Below are 25,397 nucleotides of genomic sequence, written 5' to 3'. Positions count from 1 at the left end.
CAGACAAGATAATAGAAAAGGAAGGTTGTTGTGCATATATGAGCATCAACATTCTTAACAAAACTGCTTTTTGTACCATTTATTGAAATCATACGTGCGGAATCTGTTGCAATGCACTGGATTTACAGAGATTTTATCTCTTTTTCCGAGTTTAAATGTAGGTAAGGGCAGATTTTTTAAATGAATGAAAGGAAGATATTACTGGTATTTTTCTAAGCCCAAATTTGTTTTTATTCTGTATTAAAATTAATTCATTTTGAGAACGCTTAATTAGACTGCTTATATAATGGAAAACCTGTATTAAAATGTTCAATTTCTTATTTTCATATTACCTGACGATACGCACTTAAGGGAGATTTTTAATTATAAATTGGCTCTGAGACAAATGGAAAGAAAATTGCGTGCATACGGATGAATTAAAAGCCTTTTAAAGTTTTAAAACGAATCACTCAATACAGCGATTTTAATATTTGAGGCTTATTTCATTTAAAAATTTCACTCCTTGCATAATGAAATGATGTATTTAAAGTACTTCCATGTTGGCATTTTTCACATGGAACACAAAGCAGTTACGACAGAACTATATCCATTTTCTATGAAGCAACAGACGCATGTAATGGTGAAATAAAGATATCACCCTGAATAACTTTTGTTCAGAAGTTCGGACTTTCACAAACTAACTGAGTTCATTCGTAATGGGTTCAAAGGTTTGTCCAAACTTATGACATTTGCTAAGTAATTATTAATATTTATTAATTAAGTTAGGGAAGCAACCACTTAATTAATAAATTAGTTCTATTAAACTTTACATGCTTCCGATTACGGATTCGGTGGATTCTTGATCATTGAAATATTGAGAGGGTGGGCAACCACAATCAAGAAAACATGATCTTAATTCCTTCGTCAGGAGAGTGATTAGATATTTTATATTTAAAGTTATTAATTTTTAAGTTCATTTTACTTTTTGGTATTTCGCCATAGTTCGGGAACTATAAAGGCGACTCCAAAAATTCAACCACACAATCATTAAATTTGTCAATTCAAAAATAAAGACGATGCAAAATTTAGTTTTTTTTATTTACTTGCTATTTTTTCTAATTTGATTTAATATGAGTATAAAAAGTTTTAAAATGTAAGATGTATGGATTTTAGTTAATAGATGTTAAACTACTTAATTTTAAGAGAAAAAATCTAAAATTTAAACTGGAATCGGTCAAATAATTTTGAATTATAAAGTTTGAAAAAAATCCGTATTTTTAATGCTTCATTTCTAAAAATATCCATTTGACAGATTTCTTTCAAATTTTGTATTTTATCATTTAAAATTATGTAGTTTAAAATGTTTTAAAAATTTATGTAGTTTACAAATAAAAAAAAACAACTTTCCAATAATTTTGAATAAAACAATTAAAAATGATAAATAATTTTTAAAAATTATTTTTATATGGGATAATCTTTTGATTTACGATTTTAACGCTCAGGGGATTAAGAATTCATAATTTATAAAACTCAGAAATTAGCATTAAAGATATTTAGAAATTAACATTAAAGAGATTCAAAAATTAATTAATTTCTGAATCCCTTTTTTGCTCAATAAGGAACTCAGTAAATTCTTCCAAATAATTAATCGATAAATATTTAATCTAGACGCATTATGTTTCAAAAAATGATATCTTCTCGATAATTTTTTTATTAATTAATTAAAAAATTATTTTTAGATTAATTTTTGCCATGACATACCATGTTTTTGGCTAATTAGGAAAACAATATAATTTATTAAATAGATAATCAATGGATGCTTTATCTAGGCGCATAATATCTTTATAAATTTTATCTTCTCGTATGAATCTTCTTATAATTATAGACAAAATTATATCTTTAAGTTTATTTTCGATAAAATACATTTTATAGCAAATCTTCCCGTTTTTTTATTTATTATTATTTTTTTAAGTTCTTTTTTTCAATTAGAGAATTAATATATTAATGTTTACCTTTTCTAAACGCGTTATTGCTAAAACTTAAACGTTTGCTTGCAATTTATACAAAAAAATAGCTAAAATATAATTAACAAATTTTAATAAATAAATCATACATCTAAAATAGTAATTAAGAAAAATTTATAAACAAAATTATAAAAAGTTATAATTAAAAGCTATTTTTCTTCATGTTATTACCTCAATAATTAATTTCATTGGAATTTCTTTTTTCTTCATCTAGGCACTCAGTACACGGTGCGATGGAAAGAACGATGGATTCCTTTTCTGGAAAACTGTCTACAGACTTACGTAATGGCAATTTATGATGAGTTTGTCTTACCAACTGAAATATTATCAATAAAAATAGATCCTAAAGCTATTAAGAAAAGACTAACTTCTGATGAAAATAACAAAGGTAAACTATTATTTTTCTTACAGAACTTGCAATTAGTTTTCTGGTTTTGATCTGAAATAAATTAATGTTTTCAAACCGTAGTGAATATAAATTCGTATTTACGCATTGTGTATATCTTACGTAACAGGATATTTCGATGTTCTTGTTACCATCATACATGGAATTTTAAAATTCAATTTTAGAGGGGAGATAGAAGGCGGCAATATTGTTAAAAAACTAACCTTAGATCATGGGGTCACATACAGCAAAAATCACGAAAAATATGCATGTGCTAATGTCAAGCTGAAAAACGACAACAAGAGATTCTACAAGCGAACTAACTATGAAAAGATTGATTTGATTATATATTACAAAGGTTGTTGGAAATGGAGCATCAAAACGTTATAGCCTAATTTGCAAACATAAAAACGATTCCCGGAAGTTATTAAATATATGCCAGGTGTGTTTTTGATGTCTGCTAAAGCTACAACAATTCTCTGTAAGATCCTTCGACCTCTGATGTTCGCACGCATTGCATAAATTACTAAGTATTTGGTAAATACTGAGTATTATTAGCATTAAGTATTTGTAAAATACTAAGTACTAGGAGGGCTTCGCCCCCTGCTCGCTGGCGCTCGCCAACCACCGGAACTGGTTTCGCAGTTCATTTCGGATTGCCTCGCAATGCAATGCTCGCTTTGCTCGCTCATTGGATACGTTCTTAACGTCTAGCTTTTGTATACTTTTTTGAATACTGAAGTTCCGAAAACTTTTCACTGTAGAAAATTCAAAACCTGTACATTTCAATATTAATTTGAAATTGCAAACAGTTCACATATTTTGCTTAATCACACTATTCTAAATTTCAGTTGTTGAGAAAAGTAACTGTTGTAAGTTTTGTTTTAAAGTCCTTTCCACCAGAGGGCTAAAGCCATGTGTTGTAAAACAATATGAAATAGTAGTCTGCCACTGAACGCCGGATGTAAAGCATCGGCTTCGATGAAGATAATTTTGTATTTTTAATTCTCTGAAGGGCGCCACCCTAATAATATGGAATTTGTAAAATAAATGTATATATTTTAGATTGTTGATGAAGCCCATCATTTTGTGTATTCATCAGTGTTCAGAAGCAGAACAACTATAAGTTTTTTATTTCATCACAAAAGTATAAAATTTATAAAAAACAAAGAAAAGAGTTAAGAAAATGAGTATAGTCATAGAAAAAGTTAAAATTATAATATAGTATTTGTCAGTTAAAATAAAACTTTTTGTTTAAGTCATTGTTAACAATTCAAATTTCTCCGAGGCAATTCTAGACCTTAATTTTGTTCTAAATGTCAGTATTCAGAAGTAAAAATTAAGGTAGTATTGTTAAGTTGAAGCACAATATTTTAGTTTTGATGTCAGCAATACAATTCAATTCTTCACAAAAACGATTGTTCCCATTATTAAATTGAGTGTCAACAATTCAAATTTTTCTGAGGCAACTCTTAACCTCTAAATATTATTTTTTTTACGTACACATTTCTAAATTTCAGTATTCAACCACAATGAACTTAAAGTCCTCAAATTTTGCATGAAGTTGTAAAATGTAATGAAAGAGGGTCATAGCAATAATGTAAGTAGAAGTAAAGTTAGCACTGTAAAATTAAAACAATATTTTTAATCAATGAGCCAAGTTCCTCAAGAAGCAGTTGTAGAAGTAGCTGGATAAAAGTTTTTTTATTTAAAACTTTTTATAGAATTTTTTTAAAAACACAATTGTTAATCTGGGCATTTGGTGATACAACACTTATAAAATTGAAGGATTTGTTACGTCAAGCGCTCAGGTATCATAATTTTGATCTAGTTGCGCTTCTATGTCATTTTGAATTACATTGCTAAGTTAACTTTCAAAAATTTCTATGGCTGGCAACAGCATTTATATTTTTTAAGTTGTTTATTTTTATTTCTTTTAGAATTCGTTCTTTTTTTAGCGAAATGTTTTTTAACCTAGCAGAATTCTTTGCCGACTGTTCTCTGTATAATATGAAGAAAATAAAGTAAATATTTAAGTGTTGTGAAAAGAATCTTATTTAGTTGTACAAAGTACTTCTTTAAAAATGAAAACTGTTGCCACCAGCGGAAAAGAAATACAGCCAAAAGTTGGGAGCCACGTAAGAGATTTATATATGATTATTAGTATCTGGTAGAATTCCCACCGATTTGCGAAAATCTCCAGACAAAAGCTCATTCAAACGGAAGTTAAAGGAATTCTTATTTAATATTAATTATATTCAGAACTTCTCCTAAATTTATGTTTCTCTGTATGTGTTTCACAAAATATATAGTGACTGCAAATTTTTAACTAATATTTAGCGACAACCTGTTTGCTGCCAATGTGTTACATGGTTAACCTATCGGTACCATATATACCAGGTAACGAAAATACTTTTTGCGTGCTTGTTTCTTCTCGAATGCGGTGGTCATGAAATTCACTGCCTGGTGAATTGCACCTGGTGAATTTCGAAGTGTAAGGTGATTGAATTCTGAAGATCCTCATTTTTTAGCGTACAAACTCCTAATTTAGATAGGACAAACCTCAACTGACCTCTACTTTCAACTTCTCTAGATTCAAAGCCTACATGCTTATTTTGAGATTTTAATCTTTTTTCAAGCACTAAAGGTAGTCATCTTCGTGTTCTATTTTATGAGGCTTCTCTTATTTCGATAGTCAAATTTTTAACATTCTGCAAATATTTTTAGAATCTTTGTTGTAAAAAACATTTACGGTTAACTGAGTCAAATGACAAAAGCATTAATATGTAACAATCTGCAAGGCAGGCATATGTTTAATTATAAAAAGAAATCAGGACACATAAAAACTTCTAGAGGAATATAAAATAATAATTAAGTTTCACAGTTAAGAACCGGGTGGGAGTGGAAAAAGTATGATTGCGTGCATATATGGAATTAAATGACTTAACTTACAAAAGAAATCGAAAGTAAAACTTATTATACATTTGTAATTAAAGCTATTATGGGGTATAAAAATCAATATTCACTGAGAAAAATATAAAAGAAATTTCTAAAAACCATTATTGAGGTTTGATTGTATTGATCAAAATTAGTTATGCTTGAAAATGAAACTGATTTTAATATTTTCAATGAGTCTTTCATGAAAATGATTCTTCAAATTGTCATACAGTTTTTTATGCTTAAAACATTGATTTTCAATCAATTTCATGAATGTTTTACTAATTTATTTATTTTTACAAATGTAATTAAAATTTATTTTACGCAAACATTTTGAAACATTTTCAATTTAGGTTTCTTTTTTTACGTTATCCGGCATATATATAGTTAGTATGTATAGTATATATAGTTAGATTTATTATCTTAATCAAATATTTTGTTATAAAAATAACTGAAGATTATAAAAATGATTTTATGTTGTCGGCTATACATGGTGTCCCATGATTATTGCGACAATTTTCAAGGTGAGGTAAGGGACATCACTAGGATTCAGATTTGCACAGCAACCCTTGGTCGGAATTGTCTTCGTTCACCGCTAGTTTGTGTTTGGCATGGTGTATGGGTTCCCTGGCCACCACGCTCTCCTGATTTAAGCATCATGATCATTTGTGTTGTTGCGTTTCTATTCGTTCGAGTTCACCAATCCATGGCCCAAAGGTACAATGCTAGCAAAGGTGGAAACATTGATCATCTTTTGTGACATTTTTACATTCCATCTACCGCAGCGCATGTAATATCTTTGAACTATAAATATTTCAGATGGTCTCAATCTTGCGACTGTTTATTTCTGATACCTGCAATACTACGTTTCCATGACGTTTCCAATCATGACTTGCTATGCAATTCTGAATCCTTGTGATACCCCCAACCTTCCCTAAAGCTTGTCCCAATAATCCTGGGACACACTGTGTTTCTTGACATCACCTGGAGTTATCATATAGCTTGAAATATTCCAATTGTTTTTCTTTCTCGGTGAGGAATTAAACGATTTTAAAAATTGATTTCTCGTCTTTCAAACGCATTTCAAAACATAGTAAAAAATACAATCCTTTGTCTATGAAATTTAAATGCTTTCATATTAATTCTATAAACCAAATAAACTCTCATAAACTTTTATTAGGGGCAGCACTTTTATTTCGCTTTTGTGCATCTTTGTGACTTTTAAGTTCACGTTTTAATTCATGATTAGGGTGTATAAGTAACTTTCCACATTTATGTTAAAAATTCTCGCCATTGTATTCAACAATATTTTATTTCAAAATTATTTCATACAACAGAGACATACACCACTGAAATTTAAGCTTTTATAATTCTGTGTAAGACGCATAAATATTGAAAGATTTATCACATCGTATGTTTTAAAATTATATGTAATGGATATTATTTCAAATTGCATCCAAAGATAAGTTTTACATTTTTAATAAAACATTTCACATTGTTCATTTTGCTAGCTATTTTAAATTCATCAAAAAATCTGCATGGTATTAAAAAATTAAAATTATGTATAATGACCCACCATGACCATTATTAATGCCACCATAATTTAGTAGTTTAATAAAACAAAAAATGTTAACAATGGGAATCAGAAGGAGTAATTTAATACAAAAACGTGAAATCGAATTAAGACTTATTAAAGAAAGAAACAAGTTCAATAATAAATCTTATTTTGGAAGAATCAGTGATAACGGAAATTTCTTTTGTGCATTAATGTTATTTTGAATAAGGGATACTGCAGAGATATATCAAACTAAGGGAATTCTCTTGCTTTATTTTGGAACATTTTTAAGTTAACAAATGTGGCTATACTTATATTAACAAAATTAAATATCAATCAGCATTTCCTTTAAAGAGACCAAAATAGTTTCTTTTCACTTCCATTTAATATATCATGTTTTGTAACTATTAATATTAGTACTGGCGGTTCATCGAGATTCCAAGACTGATAGACATTTAAAGCATGGTAAGAGATCCAAAATTTGGCGAGTTATTGATACATAATATGGCCAAAAATAAGGCCAACCTCACTATATTAATATAAAATTTTAAACAATCTGGTCACAGCTTAATCCCCAAAAGGACGTTTAGAACTTAATATAACCCTATAATCGAAGCATTTTTGTGTTTATAGAAATAAATCTGTTGAAAGAAGAGTAAGGTTAAAAAATAGATTTTGAGTTCAGTCAGGCGTGACACTGAATTAATGAGTCATACAGTTGTATTGAATTATCAAAACTGGCCGTTACATTGATTGTTAAAAAACGAATAAAGGTATTTATACTCGCCTTTTATTAAATGTGATAAAAAAAATTATGAAATTGATTTAATTTAATTATAACAAGATTAAGAATGATTTAAAAAAATTAAATTTATGATATTAAAGAAATTTTAAAAGCTAGAAAATATGTAATGCTTATAATGGCATCACAAATAATTTTGTAGTTGTTTTTTTATTAGTGCTAATCTTAGCATTGTTATGATCGATTCGATATTAAATCATTGCTGTGTAAGAGTTTTCATACGTTTCTTTTACCTAAATCACTCCCTTAATGAGAAATTTATAACATTAAAGGAAAAACTCTGAAAATAAATGTCAATAACTGTCATTACAGAATACTTTGTATATTTTAATGTAATCTAACATAACAGCTCACTTCAGTATGCTTTATGCTCTTCATAAAATCTATTCCTTTTTAATCTACTTGTATAAATCAAAAATATTTTCCAGTGACTTACATCGTATAATAACTCTATTTTTTGTGCTTTTTTACAGAGATACCTATGAAAATAAATAAAAACACGAACATTTGCCGCTCAATTGGTATTGAAATTGAACACGTATCTGCTGATCGTACAACTCGTCGAATAAAAGAAGTTATGCCAGTGCGGGAAACTCATACTTTTGTTCCTTACATGTTCCAACACACATTCGAAAAAGAATGCAACGAATCATTACAACGATATATGAAAAATTGTAACAACCTTCTATTGGTAATAGGAGAGAAGTTGAAAATGAAAACAGACAAGTTAAAGTTCAAGTTAAAACAACAAGAAAGTATCGTCAAATGCGACGAAGTATTGAACGGAAACCCAAGTCTATTTACGTGTCTAAAACATATATCGCAAAATGGGTTATCGCAAAAAAATATGCAAAATGAACTAGGTTTTTCTTTTGAAGAATTCGGAAAGGATCCTGTGAATTTTGCTATAACAACAGGATATGCTTTAAAGATTATGTTGGACATAATTGCAGAAAATACATTTCAGAAACTGAATGTAACTGAAATCGGTTCACAATGCTCTCCAATTCTACAACATATTGGAGCTTTTTCAAAGAAGCATCCTCATTTACGATTTAAAAGCTACTCACTTCTATTAGAAGATGAGAACTCAATAGATAACGATATCTTCTCACAGGCTGATATTACTTTACTTCCCTCATCATCAATATCTAAATTAGGTTTTGAGAAGAAAGATGTTGTGGTGTCTTCGTTTTACAGTGGCTCTTTCACCGCATTGAAAAAGCTTATTGGAACAGCATGTTCTATACTTGCAAGAGGTGGCTTTGTATTACTTCATCACAAAGAACAACTAACATCATTAGAAGAATTCTTATCGAAGCAGTGTGGACGAAACATTCACATTCAATCGCGTTCCAAACTCGAACAGATTTTAAAACACTACAAATTAATGATCGTTAGCTGTGCACGTAATGCTTATGGATCAGCACTGTACCTACTCCGCTTTGCTATGTCGACCGACAAGAATTCGGTTTTAAAAATAACCGCAAACCATTCTTTTTCCTGGGTCGATGAGATTAAAAAAAGTTTAAGACAGAGTGACAACGAATACATTTGGCTTATATCAGAGGATGATGCCAGCAGCGGAATGCTCGGAATGGTTAATTGCTTGAAACAAGAACCAGGAGGTGAAAAAATAAGGTTTGTGTTTCCCAGTACCATTTTTTAAATTATTAAAATTTTCAATAATATTTCCTCGTATCTGCTTATAAGAATTGATAAATAACTACTTTTTATATTGTACTTTTTATTTTGTTCTGGAATAGATTTTTACTAAGCACTGAAGGGGAAGAATTCTTTGGTACTGGAATACTACTAAAAATCCAGCGTAAATAGCAAAGTTGGGCTTAATCGATTGCAAATGAAATTGATTAAAATACTTTTATAAATCTTGATTTATCGTTGAACTACGATATTAGCACACAGAATCATGATATCATGAAAAATTTATTGCACCCTCAATTTGAAGCTAAATTGAAATTTCCATTCAATCAGGTTTGGAAACTAATAATTTCATAGTAATCAGTCTCAAATTAGCTTCATTTAGTTTTCAGCTAGAAAGGTTTGGTAAACTCGAAAAGCTATCCTGCTATTTTTCCATTATAACCTTAAATGATGTATGAAAAATAAAATCAATTATTTGTAATTTGATAATTTACTATCACATAATTATTTCTGTAAAGAGAATTACATAATTAGTACATTCATGATACCAGAACCCGGAATTTGATGACCTAGAAGATTCTCAAAAGAAAGTATAAGTATTAATAATCCACTTAAAAACATCCTAAAGTAATAAATAATCTTCATATAAGTAATAAATGAAAAGACTTATGCTGTTTGCCGCTGTTCTACCATCGCTTCTCCCTCTCATATCTGATATTGTATTGGTGCCTCTGTTCAGGGTATGGTTATGCAGGGTATCTCTGGGCAGGGTATTGGTACCTCTGTGAGGGGGGTGTAGTTTTTGATTTAATCGTGTGACAAGGTTTCCTGGACTTGGTTTAGTTTATCTAAGCCAAAGGGGACAAGCAACAACAACATGAGTCCTAATTAATCATCAGATAGGTGAAAAATAATCCCGTTAAAAACATTAAAAAGTGATTTTAAAAATATATTTATTGCAATCAAAGAAACATTTTGACCTCTCTAATATAATTTCTTTCCTAAAACGTGTATACTAAGAAAGATTGACATGTAATTTGCTTTAAAATATTATCAAAGCTCATTCGAGATGAAATAAAATCGAAATACATCATTTTATTGTATATCATTTGAAACAAATGATTTTCAAATGCAAAATATTTAAACTATTTGTGAAATGACAGCCAAATACAGAGTGATTTACTGTATCTATAGTCCTTCAACGTTCAGTATCAGTATGTGAAATTCAAAAATCTTAGAACATCAATTAAAATGAGTAAAAGCTGAAAAAATGAGCCAGCACTTTTGAAAAATTCAAACACTGTTTGAAATAAAAAGAAAAAGACTTAAATTTTTAAAAAAAATATCATTATTTCAAAAATGCCCGAAAATTGATCAAAGAGAGCAAAAAACTGCAACAACAACCAAAAATATGTAAACGTCATTACAATGCAAATCAAAGTGTTAGCATTTTATTTTGATGGCTGGAAAAATATGAAAGAGTAAGTAATTTTAAAAGTAGCTAATTTCAATGTTCCCAAAAAACTCGATTCAACTCGAGAAAAATTGTTCAAGCAGTATATCCTAAGATGTTCAAAAAACCTGTAACTCTGTATTACAAACAGACAACTACTTGTAACTTTAAAACCTCATTAAAAACTTCATGATAATAATGGAAAATAGTGGTAAATAGTAGTTGACATGTTTCAAACGCTCAGAAGTAAGTGGCCATTTTCAAGACTTACTAGAGTGAATGAGAAGAAACAAAAGTTATTTGAAATGTAAAACATAAGGCTGCCAATAAAAAAAAAAATTAAACTGAGAAACAAAACTTGCAACAACGTAGTAACCGAATGAGAGAAAAACAAAAGACAGAACAAGAAAAGCCTCAGTGGCCGAGTGGGATGAATCAGGGTAAAATGCATATCCACGCGCTATCAAGATATGGTGAGGAACTAATGTCGTTAACAAGGGAATCAGTATTCATATGAATAAAACAAAATTCCAGGTCATCAAAACCAATCCACAACCATTTCCATATCATTCACATCAGTTTATCTTGATGCCCTGTAATCTTGTTTTATTGGAAAATTAGTAACTGGAGATTACTTCCAATTTAATCGAAAACTTACAAGGGAAACTAGGGAAGTGTGACTCGCCAATTTTGAACTAAACTGGTGGGATGTATGCCTTATGAGGAATAATTTTAGGGGGCAACATTCGTTTCGGCCCATAGAAGGTCCTGTGAGAAATAAAAAATAATTCAATATCTATAAAAATCGGTATTTTATTACTTCAATGCAGACTATTAGTTATTGTAATTGTCCCATGATCTAATTAATTTGTAATTAATTAGGTAATTGATTAATTTACTAATTAATAAATTAATTAACATTCGTTTTGGCCCATAGAAGGTCCTGCGAGAGATATAAAATAATTCAATATATAGGAAAATCGGTATTTTATTACTTCAATGCAGACTATTAGTTATTGTAATTGTCTCATAATCCAATTAATTTGTAATTAATTGGATAATTAATTATTTTGCTAATTAATAAATTAATCAGAAAATTAATTATTAATTAATTGTTAATTAATTATTAATAATTAATTGATTTGCAATTAAATACTCCAATTAATTTGGAAAGTTTTTTGGAAAAAATATTAAAAAAATTTGGTGTAAATTTTTTTTTTTTTTTAAATTAGCCTAACACGTTTTTCAGAAAAACTACAGACATATAAAATTTTCGAAATCAATTTTGAGAATAAATATGTATTATATAGTACGTGAAAGTTCCACAAAATTAATTGGAGTATGAGACAATTACAATAACTAATAGTCTGCATTGAAGTAATAAAGTACCGATTTTTCTACATATTGAATTGTTTTTTATCTCTCACAGGATTTTCTATGGGCCGAAACGAATGTTGCCCCCTAAAATTATTCCTCATAAGGCATACATCCCACTAGTTTATTTCAAAATTGGCGAGTCACACTTCCCTAGTTTCCCTTGTTAGTTGCTGCATAGTTAGTCTACCTGCAGAAGATGATAGAAGATCAAATCATAGTATTAATAAACCACAAGTTAAAGTAAGGATTTCGTAGAAACGCACTTAATGAAGTTTTTAGTAAGCGATGGAAAAGCTTTGAGACCCTTCAAAATTCTTCAACACAATGAATTTCCTCCATCGAAGGTCTATCGTCTTCTTACAGTGAATAAACTGTTTTTGTATTGAGAAATAAAATAAGGAAATTGAAATAAGTTTTATTTAAACGAAAATAATAATAATAATATTTGTCTCATTCGGTTCCCAACAAATGCAGTCCAACGAAGTGTTAAGCAATGGGAAACATGGTGACCATCCATAATGACGAGTTCTTTGAAAGGGGGACATTACAGGATACACCAATTTTAAACCTATGTTTATAGATATTTTTGTCGAAAAATAAGTTTCATGAGGCACACTACATGAAGGTAGATCTCAATTTTTATAATTTTTAATAATATAAATTTTGTAATCTTCATTATTTGGTCTATCAGGTGTGTGTTTGTTTCATCCAAGAAAAATAAAACAAGGCCTCCGTCTTTTGACCTTAATAATTCTTTCTACAAAGATATATTAGCCAAAAACTTGGTGATGAACGTTTGGAGAGATGAATCATGGGGCTCAATTAGACATTTAGAGATTCTTGAACGTAAGTATTCTATTAGTATAATTTAGTTATACATTTCTTAATACAATATAAAAACATTTTGTTTTAGATTTGGTTTACTCAAATTTAGTATTTTAAATGCAATAAACATTACAGTCTTTCTTTGGATTTAGTTATAGATTATAAAAAGGTATGTATTTAAAAGAGATTACGAGCGAAAAGCTTTCAGATGAATATTTTATTGCAATTACACTCATATTAAAAAATCGAGGAAAAAATTAATTTTTGCAGATAAGTTAATAAATAATAAACCAATTGAGATGAATATATATCAAAGTATAACAAAAAAGATGATAACAAAAAAGTACTAGCTCGAGTTCAAGATCGTAAGTAAATGAACATCACAACAAAATATTTCAAAACTTGTGTAGGAAAATGGCTTTTGAAGTGAGTTAAATATAGGAAATGGTGCTCGCAAACTACAACGCAGATACTAAAACAAACTTCCATACTATTTAGAAGGTTAACCAATGTTTTGAGACAGTCAATCTAAGGTATAAGGACAATACTTCCACTTTTCAAGGCAGTTTTCTACCCTTAGAGGCTTCTGAGAAAAGTGAGGAGCTACAATTGCCCTGCCAAGAGCACCTACGGAAATGGAGTTGAATGAATTAGAGACCGCCAGTGCTACGTAACAGACTTACATTCGACTCTTTAATGGCTTACCTCTCAACTTCAGAGTAGGCAACAATCCCAATAATCTTCCCAACAATCCTGATAATCCTTTCCCAAGAATCCAGATCACAGTAAATCCGATCTGAACTAGTAATAACAACATCTGCTTTAGGAAATGAGGCCCCCACGCCAGCTAGTTTGAAGTTCTTAGAAATTTTGCGCCTGAAAAAAGCCGCTTCCTCTAAATTATATTTCATTCTAATTGTAACAGATTTTCTCTATTGATTCGTAATTGCTCTCTAATTTCAAAAGAAATTTTTTTTAAAAAATTTAAATTAGTTCTTACTTTTTCAAATGCTCAACTCTTTAACTACCCAAGCAGAGGAAAATTTACCACCGTTAACATCCTTAAGACCGTAGTAATAGAGATATAATACTTATTTTAAAATGTTAGTATTATTTCTGATAGTTTTATTTTGCAGGGATGGAACTAAAAAATGTTGAGCACAGTTTCGTAAGATGCAGAAACCCTGGTGACCTCTCCTCATTCGCGTGGATAGAATCACAAGTAAAATACGAAGATTTAAGGGATAATATTCTAGCTCATATTTATTATTCTGCAATAAACTTCAAAGACGTTATGGCTGCAACAGGAAAACTTTCAATAAGAGCATCCAAAACAGGTAAGTTGTGATTCCTCTGCAATAGTTATCCAAAATTTCTGAATTAGTTAAGGAAAAAAATCAATCAATAAATAAATATGTAGTTACTTGATAGTGCCGTTGCATTGTATAACAATAAGATATAAGATATGTAGTAGCAATCAAACAAATTATGATAAATAAAAAAAGAACTACATTAAGTTGCGGCTTATGATATTTTATTGCTAATTATGCATAAGTATTGCTATATTATGTATAAGTTATACACGTTGTATAAGAATTAATATTTTTTATACTTGGGTCTATTTCCCATTAACCTCAGAAATGCCAGTATTGCCACCCTCTTATCGTTACCCCATGGCCACCTGTGGCTAAGTCACGGCGGTGGAGCAGCGCCGCTCGCGTCATACAACCAAAAACCCGTTTATAGAGCGGGTTACATCCACACAATCACACAGAAGAAAGAACATAAAACACACACAAACAGAAAGATACATTCATGCCTACGTTGAGATTCGAACCCATTACCACTGGTCCCGTATTCTCGTACAGTAACCACTAAACCAGTGATCGGCTATTAATAAAATTTGAAATGTACTGATTGAGTAGTTTTTTTAAGTCTATTTTATAGCTAAAGCGCAATAATTAATCAAAAATTAATAGCTATATATTCCAAAATATGACTTCAGTTAAAAAAAACGTCTCATTCAAAATATTATTTGATAATTTATCATCACCTCTCGCCCTGCCCAGTGGCACATAAGACCCTCAGTCTTGCTCTCTAATCTCTCCAGTTAGTCGCAACCACTCTTTCTTCCTTTCCACTGGTTCATCCAACCTCACTTTCTCTTTTTTCATCATTTTGTGCCAAGTAAGTTTTAGGCGCTTTATCCGTCATTTTCCCATTGGTGCCCAGTTTACCGCGACGCTATGAATTCTATCTCCATACATTCTTAACATAGGGACAGTAAAGTGCCATCTTCTAACTTCAAACTCTTCATCTATGAGTTTTACTTTGTTTTTTGCAATAACATTTCATTAATAATGGCGTTAGTGTTTACTAAATATTAAAATAAAAAATATACATATCGCATACATTACATTTACGTCAATGACTTAGTAACACTATTTCTAAAATTAAGCAAACAGCACTTAAAAAGTAATAGTTTTGTGCCATATTGCCTTAAGTTGAAGATAAACTTAGATATAAAGCAAAAATAAAATGTATATCCTTTTAGTTTCCAGATAATGCCGTGTTTATGTTTTTGGATTCACACATAATTGAGATTAAAATTTATATTGACTCAGAACTGTCACCTGATCATCTTTTCTTCTGCCCTGCCATTTTGGCCATCTTGCAAAAGATTCGTGACAGTTTACAAGAAGATCTTTATTCGGACATTTGTCTTGGTATAGATGAAACAGTATATAGGACCTTCTGTCCCTTATAGTATCTTATTGATTTGTTAATGATTTATTTTCCATGTCCGTAGCACGACAACCAACCAACTAACTTTAAAAATGTATAAAACACAGAATAAAGTAGAATGAACATTAATTGATCTTGCTCTAATAAAATAAACAACGTTCAAGACGAAAAAATAATGCAGCAAAAACATACTATTTTCAATTCTACGTTAATTTCCAAATACAGAATGAAAGAGAAAAACACAGAGAACAACAAAATGACAGAAGTTACAAGGAAAAAAGGGTGTGGACTAGGTCTTGAAAATTATATTGCTCGACGTGCCCGACCGAGCACGTAAATGTTCAAATAAAATGACCTAAAGTAACAAGATCACAGATGGGGCAGAAAAACGGAACCCACAGATGATGTACAGAAAAAGAGAGAAAACTAACTATATTTGTCAATACTCGGTAAAACATATAAGAATGTTGAGCTTTTTCGTACCCAGGTGTTGATCAACAGTATTGTTGAAAAAAGTTTGAGCTAGGCAAGTTTAAATAAACAAAGAAAGGAGACCAGAAACAGGTGATGGGAAGCGTCAAAACCCAGTTGTTGTATTACAAAATATTAGGAAAGCATGAGATAATAAAGAAATCATTATCTAAATTGATTTATTTTTAAATATAAAATGATTCTCAGAAATTTATATCAGTGTCTGAGGAGCAGTGTTGAATGAATTTAGCAGATGATGAAAACGGACACATCCTTTCATTTTAGGGGTGCAGATTATTGGTCATTGTTGTAACTTGGCCGTTGTTGTCTCTCTTTAGTTGTTGTTCTTTATTTTTGTAATTTTCTTCTGTACGTATGATTCGTTCTTTGTTTAGATACATATTATGAATCTTTATTACTATTACTGTAACTTTGTTTAACTTATATTATTTGTGCTTTTATAACTTTGAGCATTTTGTTGTAAGTAATAAAGAAAAATCTTTCAGATTCATATCTTGGGTTTGAATTTTCGGGTCGAGATGAGAGCGGACGTCGAATAGCCGGAATTACAAAAGGTTGCGGAATTGCAACAGCCACTATCGTAAATCCCGCATTTGTCATAGATGTACCTGATGAATGGAGTCTAGAACAAGCTGCAACTGTACCTGTTGCTTATGCAACGGCCTTTTATGCACTTATAATTCGTGGAGGTCTCAGTAAAGGACAAAGCATTCTCATACATTCTGCAACTGGAGGAGTTGGATTGGCTGCAATCAGAATAGCAATCCATTACGAATGCGAAATATTTGTGTCCGTCGGTTAGTAAAATAATAATTTTTTAGCACAGGAAAACTGAACTTCTTGTTTAACTACATATTTCATGAGTGAAGGAACATATTGGTGCTGTTTTACATGCGCTTAAATTACGAGCTTCCTGGTACAAAAAACCAACAACGGATATTCAAACGAATCAAAGCAGATACGCCGCTACACCGTCAGATGCAAAGTAGTGTCTGCTGCATTATATATATATATATATATATATATATATATATATATATATATATATATATATATATATATATATATATATATATATATATATATATATATACACACATATATATATGTGTTACGGTGAAAACACCGATATCTGGAGAATGTCGACATTCACCGGTGAATGTCATCATTCACGTAGTCGCTAGGTGTATGTCCGAAATATTTGCTAAATACCCTTATTTCTGACTCTCACCGGCGAATGTCAACAATCACATAGTCGCTTTGGTGAAAGTTCGAAACATTTGTTCTATCCAATTTCATATTAATTTATTCGTTAGTATTATTATATTTATTTGATATATTTATATTTATTTGATATATTTATATTTATTCTAAATTTTAAATTTTAATACTTACTGACAATAGATTAGAAGAAACATCAGTGTTTGGAGTATCGGGCAAATATATACTGAGTAATGGCACCTGACCTTAAAAAAACATCAGTGTAGGGTATATCGGGCAAATGTATACCGGACAGTGGCACTTAACCTTAAAAAAGCATCACTGTAGGGTTAAAATATCGAATAAATGTAATTATATCCACGAATAAATTCATATCAAATCGAATGTAATAAATATTTCGGACATTCACCAAAGCATATCAGTGATTGTTGACCTACACCGGTGAGGGTCCGAATGTACAAGAGTGTAATGAAATATTCGATCTTTCAACGACGTATTTGGTGTTTGTTGACATTCACCGGTGAAAGTCAACAACCACCGATTTCGGTCTTTCGCCGTGACATATATATATATATATATATATATATATATATATATATATATATATATATATATATATATATATATATATATATATATATATATATATAATTATATATATATATATATATATATAATGTGTGTGTGTGTGTGTGTGTGTGCGTATATATATATATATATCATGAAGTATCTAATAGATCTGAAAACAAGTTTTCTCTTCAAATTTTAATTTCTTGGATGCTGTTCAACTAATGCAATTGTGATTTTAGATATAATTGTAATTTATTTATTATTAAATTTTTTTCATGAATGCTAATTAAACTTTTATTTATTAAAGAAATTATATGCTTAATGTCAAAAAAATTATTTTAACGAATGCGGCTGTGCATTGAAAAAACACAGTTCGGTCATTAAAAATGTTTTGTGTTTTGTCATTAAAAAAAACCAATATCAAAACTATGTTTTGTCATTAAAAAAGTAATAATTAATACTTTAAAGAAGTTCCATTTCTCAAGAAATTATCTCTGAAGGAAATCTCCTGAAAAAATCAAGAGAAATGTTCTAATTGTGTGCAAAAATGTTTAAAAAATTCTCCTTCGCTTAAATTGCTTTGTTGATATGACGAAAAACGGAAAAGGAGTAATTAACATAATGACCCGAATTTTCAACCGCAATAATTATTAAACTATTAAGAGCATATTTTCCCGATTACATCTATTCCCTATAATTTGAAGGTTAAGAACCCTATTCCGCTAAAAAAGATATTTTTATTCAGAAGAATTGTGCGTTTTTGAATCAGATTTCGCAACATAAAATCTTTTCTGCTCTAATTAATTTTATATTTTATAACCATCGCAGAACAAGCCGACTCAATTTTGGGTTTACGACTACCAATATTTAACTCAGTAGCCTTGTAATTTTGAAACCACTCCAGAAGACAATGGAACTCCTTGATTAAATATTTGGAGAAAAATGACTTCGTGGAAAACTTTTTCATAAAACTAACTCGCATTTCCGTTATATGGAGAGAAAAACCACGAGAACATCTCACCGTAAGCGTGAAGGTAAGGGGACTCCAGCCCATGATCCGTCTACCAATGAGGATATTTTAAGTCAGCACTGTTGTTTGTGAGAGCCAGGTTCGGAATTCGTATCGACTATCCATAGCTGGGATTCGAACCCGGTTCACCTCATTGGAAGGTGAGCGCTCTGTCCCCTGAGAAACCACGGCTTGCTGTAATTAATAAGCAAGTTTAGGGGTTATCCCACTGAACCATTAAATTTGAACCTGTGTACGTGATAGTGACATTGAAGGACGTAAATTTTTGACCGCTTTTCGTTCTAAACTATTAGGACCATATGCTCCAGATTGCATCTATTTCCCATATTTTGAAGGTCGATAAACTATTTTCAATGAAAAAAAGGTGCATTTATTCAAATAAACTATGTTTTTGCGTCACATTTTGTGATTTAAAATATTGTCTACCTAAATTAATAAGCATGCTTTAGGATCTCTGACTGGAAAATTAAGATTGCGCCTGAATACGCTTTATTCTGATCCCTTTTTAGAAAATTCTCTTACGAGAAAATGCGGAGTGCAACTGCAGGCTTAAGTTAGGAAAAAAAATTATCGTATTATGAAGAAAAATGTTCTTAAATTTGGCGATGTGCAAAATGAAAAAGTGGCCTGAAGAACATTGAACAAGGATAACCAAAACTAGATCTGTCTTTAAAAGGAGGATTATACTCTTTGTGATTAAGTTTAATATTTTTCTAAAAATGACTTTAACAATATAAGTTTATTCTGCTGAAAAACGAAACAGAACTATAATGATACAATAAACTCTTAAATTTATTTCACAAATATTCATGGCAAAACATTAATTTTTTTGCGAAAATTTTAAATTCTTGTCCACAGTTAAAAATTGTACCATACACTTTACTTTCAAGTTATTCAATTTTATAAAAATAGCAATTAAAATGTGCTTTTATTTTAACTCTTCAAACGAGTATATTTACTTCTCAAACGTGCATATCATAACTTTGATTTCTGTGCAAAAATATTTTCCCATACAAATCTTTTAAAAGGTACCAACAGTTTTATTGTAATGGGTGAGTAACCAACCCTGTAATACTACAATGAACTCTTTAAAATCTGACATAATAGGAAAACTGTCACGAGATAAAAAAATACTATTTGAAATGCTTTTGCGATTCATTTGGTAATCAAACTGCTTCTGAGGATTTCAGTATATTTTTTCTCAATAGTGATTCATCAAATTTTGATAACTTTTTAGCTTTTTCTCATTTCAATCTAAACTTGTGACCTCTAATGCGTATCTTTTTTTATTCTTTGTTTAAAATATATACATAAAAAATAATCATCACGAAGCACCCTAAATAAAAGTCTTAAAATGTAACAGTTTCTGTTTTTGTGTCGTTTTTTCAAGCAATAAAATAACTAAAAATAGATTTTGAAAAATCTGTGTTCCAGTTTGTACACAATTTATTTTTCTGAGTAGAGAGTATTAAATCAAATTATAAAATTAAATAAAATTGCCAGGAGAATCATTTTTCTTGCTTGATTTTTCTGGCTTATTTTCTAAGATTGAAAAAAAAATTGCAAAAACTTATAAAACTTGGTCATATGAATAAAATTTATATGTGTGTATAATTTTGTAGTGGCCGGCCAGGTGGACGAACGGTTAGCGCGCCTGACTGCGAAGCCAATGGCTGCGGGTTCGGATCCCGCTCTGGGCATGGATGCTTCATTCTATGTGTTGTTCTCTGTTGTGTGTGATATGTGAATGCGACCCACCTTATTAAAGGGGTACTTCTGACAGGTTGGCGTGGGTAATGTTGCTCGCCTCCTTGACTTAGGTTCACAGGTGCCCACTGGGTAACGTTAAATGAGCAGCACTTCCGGCATCTTCCCAGGTGAAAACGAAAGTTCAGTTCCAGCCGTTAGAGAAAAAAAAAATTTATCGAGTTAGTTTTTATAACTTTTTTAATCATATTTGATGAATTTTTTAAATCTGAGTATTTTAATTTATCGAGAGAGCAAATAATTCGTTGCTTTTCTTTCAGTTTACAAATAAGAATTCGCTGCCATTTAAAAAAAAATTCTAAAAAAATCGCTTAATTATTTTTAGGTACTGAACTGAATCGGAAATATTTACGCAAACTCTTCCCCCAACTGAAAGAGGAAAATATTTTAAACTCCAGAGAAAACGATTTTGAAATGATGATAAAGAACAGAACAAAGGGAAAAGGTACGTATATGTTTTGTTCATATATATACTTTCAACGTTAAAATCCAGTAATTTCATTGCAGCAGCTACAAAATATTCTAAACTCATGCATATAGAAAATTAAAAATTTAAGTGATAATTTCCAAACTAATTTTATATACTTTTGATGAAATTTTTCCAGCTTAGACAAATTACAATTAAACTACAAGTGTTCATGTTAATGATATTGAGAATAAAAATTGAATGCACAGTTTAAAAATTATGATTAATTCTTGATTTCACTTTAAATAATTTTTATAGGAGTGGAACTTGTTCTGAATTCTGTAGCTGACGGTACATTTCAGGCAAGTCTTCGCTGCCTGTCTAAACATGGGCATTTTCTGGATATCGGGCAATATGATTTGTCTCAAAATAGAAACTTAGGTAAACACGTCTTTTTACATAAGGATATAATGAAAAAGTATTTATATTAAAATTTTTCCACTTCGACATGTCAAACATATGTAAATAAATGTTCTAGAAGAAACCACTCGTGAGTTTCAACGCATCTCTTATCAGTTTCATTGAATAATACATTCCCGCAGCAGCCCGTTGTAGGCCAGGGAAGACGTGGAGGTTATTGCTCCGAAATTTCACGAATGTGTAGTTATTGTGGCAATATGGTCAGTATTATATTAAGCCACTCACAGACAAGCTGGTACGTATCGATCTGAAGCTAAGTTGACTTCAAGCCACCACTGAGGCTCAAACCCCACTACTTGACAATGACAATGCTGTTATTTTAACCAGTTAGGCATCGAGGAATTACTAATACTTGGAAGTTAATTTATTGGATTAATAATTCGATATTAAAAAATTCGCAGCCGTTTTCAACGGAAATAGAAAAGTAATCTATTATTTTTAAGTTCACACAAAAAAAGAAAAAATTATTTTCTTGTTTGTCATTTGTCAACTTTGATTCGAATACATTTAACGTAAACGATAATCTTGCGCACCTTTTTTAAAGGACCACTCTCTATACTAAAATCGCAAATATTTCTTAACATGAAAGTGCTTTAAATATGATTGAAAAGAAATATTCGAATTACATCAAGCTTGATCCGAGACAAAGCTCTTAATTTAATACCGCTTAAAGGCTAATCTTTTCAATTACTCAACTAAACATCTGGGCAATGTGCAAGTGTTTGTATACCACATAAAATAATAAAAGGTACACTCTTAATGATTTTTCATTTAATCATTGCATTTTCAGATACTAGCACTTAATGCTTAGGAGGAGGGCTTAACGCTAAATATGCATGTTTATGGCTAAGCCCCGGTATGATTATGACACATATTATGACAAATGGTATTTAAAGAAGTTTTAAGAACAATTTCAATTTTTTTACAGCAAGCAAAACCGTTACTGATTTCAATGTATGTAATGAAGAACAAAAGTTTGCAAACTGTAAGCAGAAGGGATGCTGAAGAATGCTCATTCAAAAAGACAAAAATTTAGAAATCAATCGGCAATGAATTCAAAGGCATTTTTATTTAATCTTCTAATTATATAATTGGAATCAGCACAAAATAAATCACCTTTCAGTTTTAGAAATTTATGAAGAAAATTGAAAACCACTTCTGAATTACTTTAAAAATCCGTTATTTTTCATCAAAATGTTGTGCTTAAATCTTTAAGTATTAGTATTTGTCATTGCATCGATATCGATCGTAATTTAATCTCACATCATAATCTAGCCTCACATCATAATCTTATATTTTCTCAACTAATTATACCTCTATTTATAGACAAACTTAGGAAATTTTCAGAAAAGAACTAACTGAAAATTCAACTAACTGATATTTCCATTTGTTTATATCACAAAATTTCTGGAAGGATTTAAAGCATAAAACGAGGAGATATTAACGGAAGAATATTAGCTTTGGAATTAAATTAAAGGTTTAAAACAGATATTAATTATAAAAAAAGAAAGTAAAAGTGCTTAATTAAGTAATGGGTAAAATAAAAAAAGGTAGAAAGAGAAAATGTGTGACAAGCAACATACATATGCTAAATAGAAAAATAAATTAGTTAATTTACTATGTAATTAAAAATAACATTTAAATCTTAATTGTATTTTAATTTTAATAGAAGGTTTACACTTACTATACTCCTTGCCTCTTCAAAAAAAGAAGTTTGATTAAGTTTGAAAAATGCTTAGACTAAATAATTAAATGTTTTAAATTTTTCCCCATTTTATGTTTTATTAAAGGATGAAAAAATTCGTAATTTAAAAAACAAATGGGCGAAAATACGATAGCTCTTCAATTATTTATCCGAAAGTATTTTCTGGACAGTTAATAATAACGCATAATTGCTTTCAAACTTTTACAGGATAATTAAAATATTTTATTCAGTTTTATTATTTATTTTTAGGTTATTTAGTTAACATTATCAAATTTTTACATAAATTGTCACATAATTTATAAAATTATTTTTTATGTAACTGAATAGCACACCTATTTTTTCAGTTATTGGTCTTATTTTCTATCTTAGGTTTGAAGATATTCTTAAACAACATTAGTTTTGACTCAGTAATGCTTGATCAATTGATCGAAGACGCTGCACAGCTTTCTAAAACCATGGATCTCGTGAAAGAAGGCATTAGAAGTGGTTTAGTCAAACCACTTGATAAAACTGTGTTTAAAACCGATGAAATCGAAACTGCTTTTAGATATATGTCCCGAGGTGTACAGATTGGGAAAGTTCTCATAAAGGTCAGCTAATATTATTTTATATTCTTTTTACTTTGTACGTTTTAATAATACATATCAAACATGTTGTATATATATATATATATATATATATATATATATATATATATATATATATATATATATATATATATATATATATATATATATATATATATATATATATATATATATATATATAGGGTAAACTAACCAGTGAAGAAACACTTAAGCTTCGCTTGCCGTTTGAAAAATCATATTAATTTCAAAATTCGTAATTTTAGTTAAATGACAATGTCAACATGTTTGTTACTAATTGCAAATTATGTAAAAAAATTGTAGAGAGCTTACATAATATTGTTTTAAAGTTTTGGAGATTCAAATAACAAGTAGTAAGAAGACCAAGTGAAGGAACAGCTCTTACCAGTGAATGAACACCCAGTAAATGATTATTTTTCAATGCTCTTTATGAATTTATAAGCCATACAAATATTTAAAAACAAGCCTATTCTTAAAATTATAACATATAAATACTTGGAAAATGTTAACTTTTTTTTGTAATCATGAATTGAAAATTAAAGTGTCAACATATTAACACATACTGTTCATTCACTGGGAAATCTATGCCCAGTAAAGGAACATGACTGTTCCCTCACTGGTTAGAAGTTGTTTTTCGTATTTTTAACATACTTTTGATGCGGAACATCACTAAAGGTACAAAAAAATTAAAGTTTATCTTTTATTTTTATTAACTTAGAAAAAAAACCAGTAAATGAGCATTTGTTCCTTTACTGGTTTTTCATCGTATGGTGATCCAGTGAATAAACACCGCCTTATCTCAGTACTTTATTATGTTATGAAGCTTAAAAGAAAATAAAACGTAGCTTCAATAACTATAATTTGAATTCTCTTTTTCACAGTGAGAAAAATAAGACTTTTACATGCAATTAATTCCACTTCAAACACATAAATACAAACACTCACCTTAAAAATTTTTCAAAGAAACAGGGTGTTGCAGAGATAATTACAAATTCAAAATTTTTTCCAGTGAAGTATATTTGACCAGGTAATACAAAACGTTGCTAGATGACTTCCTATTGTTTGGCTGTAGGCTATTGTTTACCAATCAGTCTAAAAAAAACTTTCAAATTCTTATTTTTAATCAAGATATATGAAATGTTCCTTCACTGGTTGGTTTACCATATATATATATATATATATATATATATATATATATATATATATATATATATATATATATATATATATATATATATATATATATATATATATATATATATATATATATATATATATATATATATATATATATATATATATATATATATATATATATATATATATATATACATGCGAAAACGCTAGCCTAGACTCTAACTCATCCCCGAGTCA

At 29.7% G+C, this 25,397-nt stretch overlaps 1 protein-coding gene across 2 annotated transcripts in view; it reads left to right on the top strand.

Moving 5' to 3' along the window:
* Nucleotides 1-25,397, top strand: part of LOC107451272 (fatty acid synthase) — an 85,271-nt gene that overhangs the window by 40,158 nt on the left and 19,716 nt on the right. For both annotated transcript variants that reach the window (XM_087167945.1, XM_071183367.2), the window contains 8 exons: nt 2,218-2,391; nt 8,156-9,323; nt 12,869-13,023; nt 14,139-14,339; nt 16,725-17,036; nt 21,153-21,272; nt 21,552-21,674; nt 23,788-24,008. In XM_087167945.1, coding sequence (XP_087024071.1) covers nt 2,218-2,391; nt 8,156-9,323; nt 12,869-13,023; nt 14,139-14,339; nt 16,725-17,036; nt 21,153-21,272; nt 21,552-21,674; nt 23,788-24,008 — 2,474 coding nt within the window. The remainder of the gene's footprint in view (nt 1-2,217; nt 2,392-8,155; nt 9,324-12,868; nt 13,024-14,138; nt 14,340-16,724; nt 17,037-21,152; nt 21,273-21,551; nt 21,675-23,787; nt 24,009-25,397) is intronic.

This window comes from Parasteatoda tepidariorum, chromosome 7, assembly GCF_982258835.1.
Source record: "Parasteatoda tepidariorum strain Cologne lab strain chromosome 7, Ptep-v5.0, whole genome shotgun sequence".
NCBI lineage: Eukaryota > Metazoa > Arthropoda > Arachnida > Araneae > Theridiidae > Parasteatoda > Parasteatoda tepidariorum.
The sequence above is the reverse complement of the archived record's forward strand: the minus strand, read 5'-3'. Positions and strand labels throughout refer to the sequence as shown.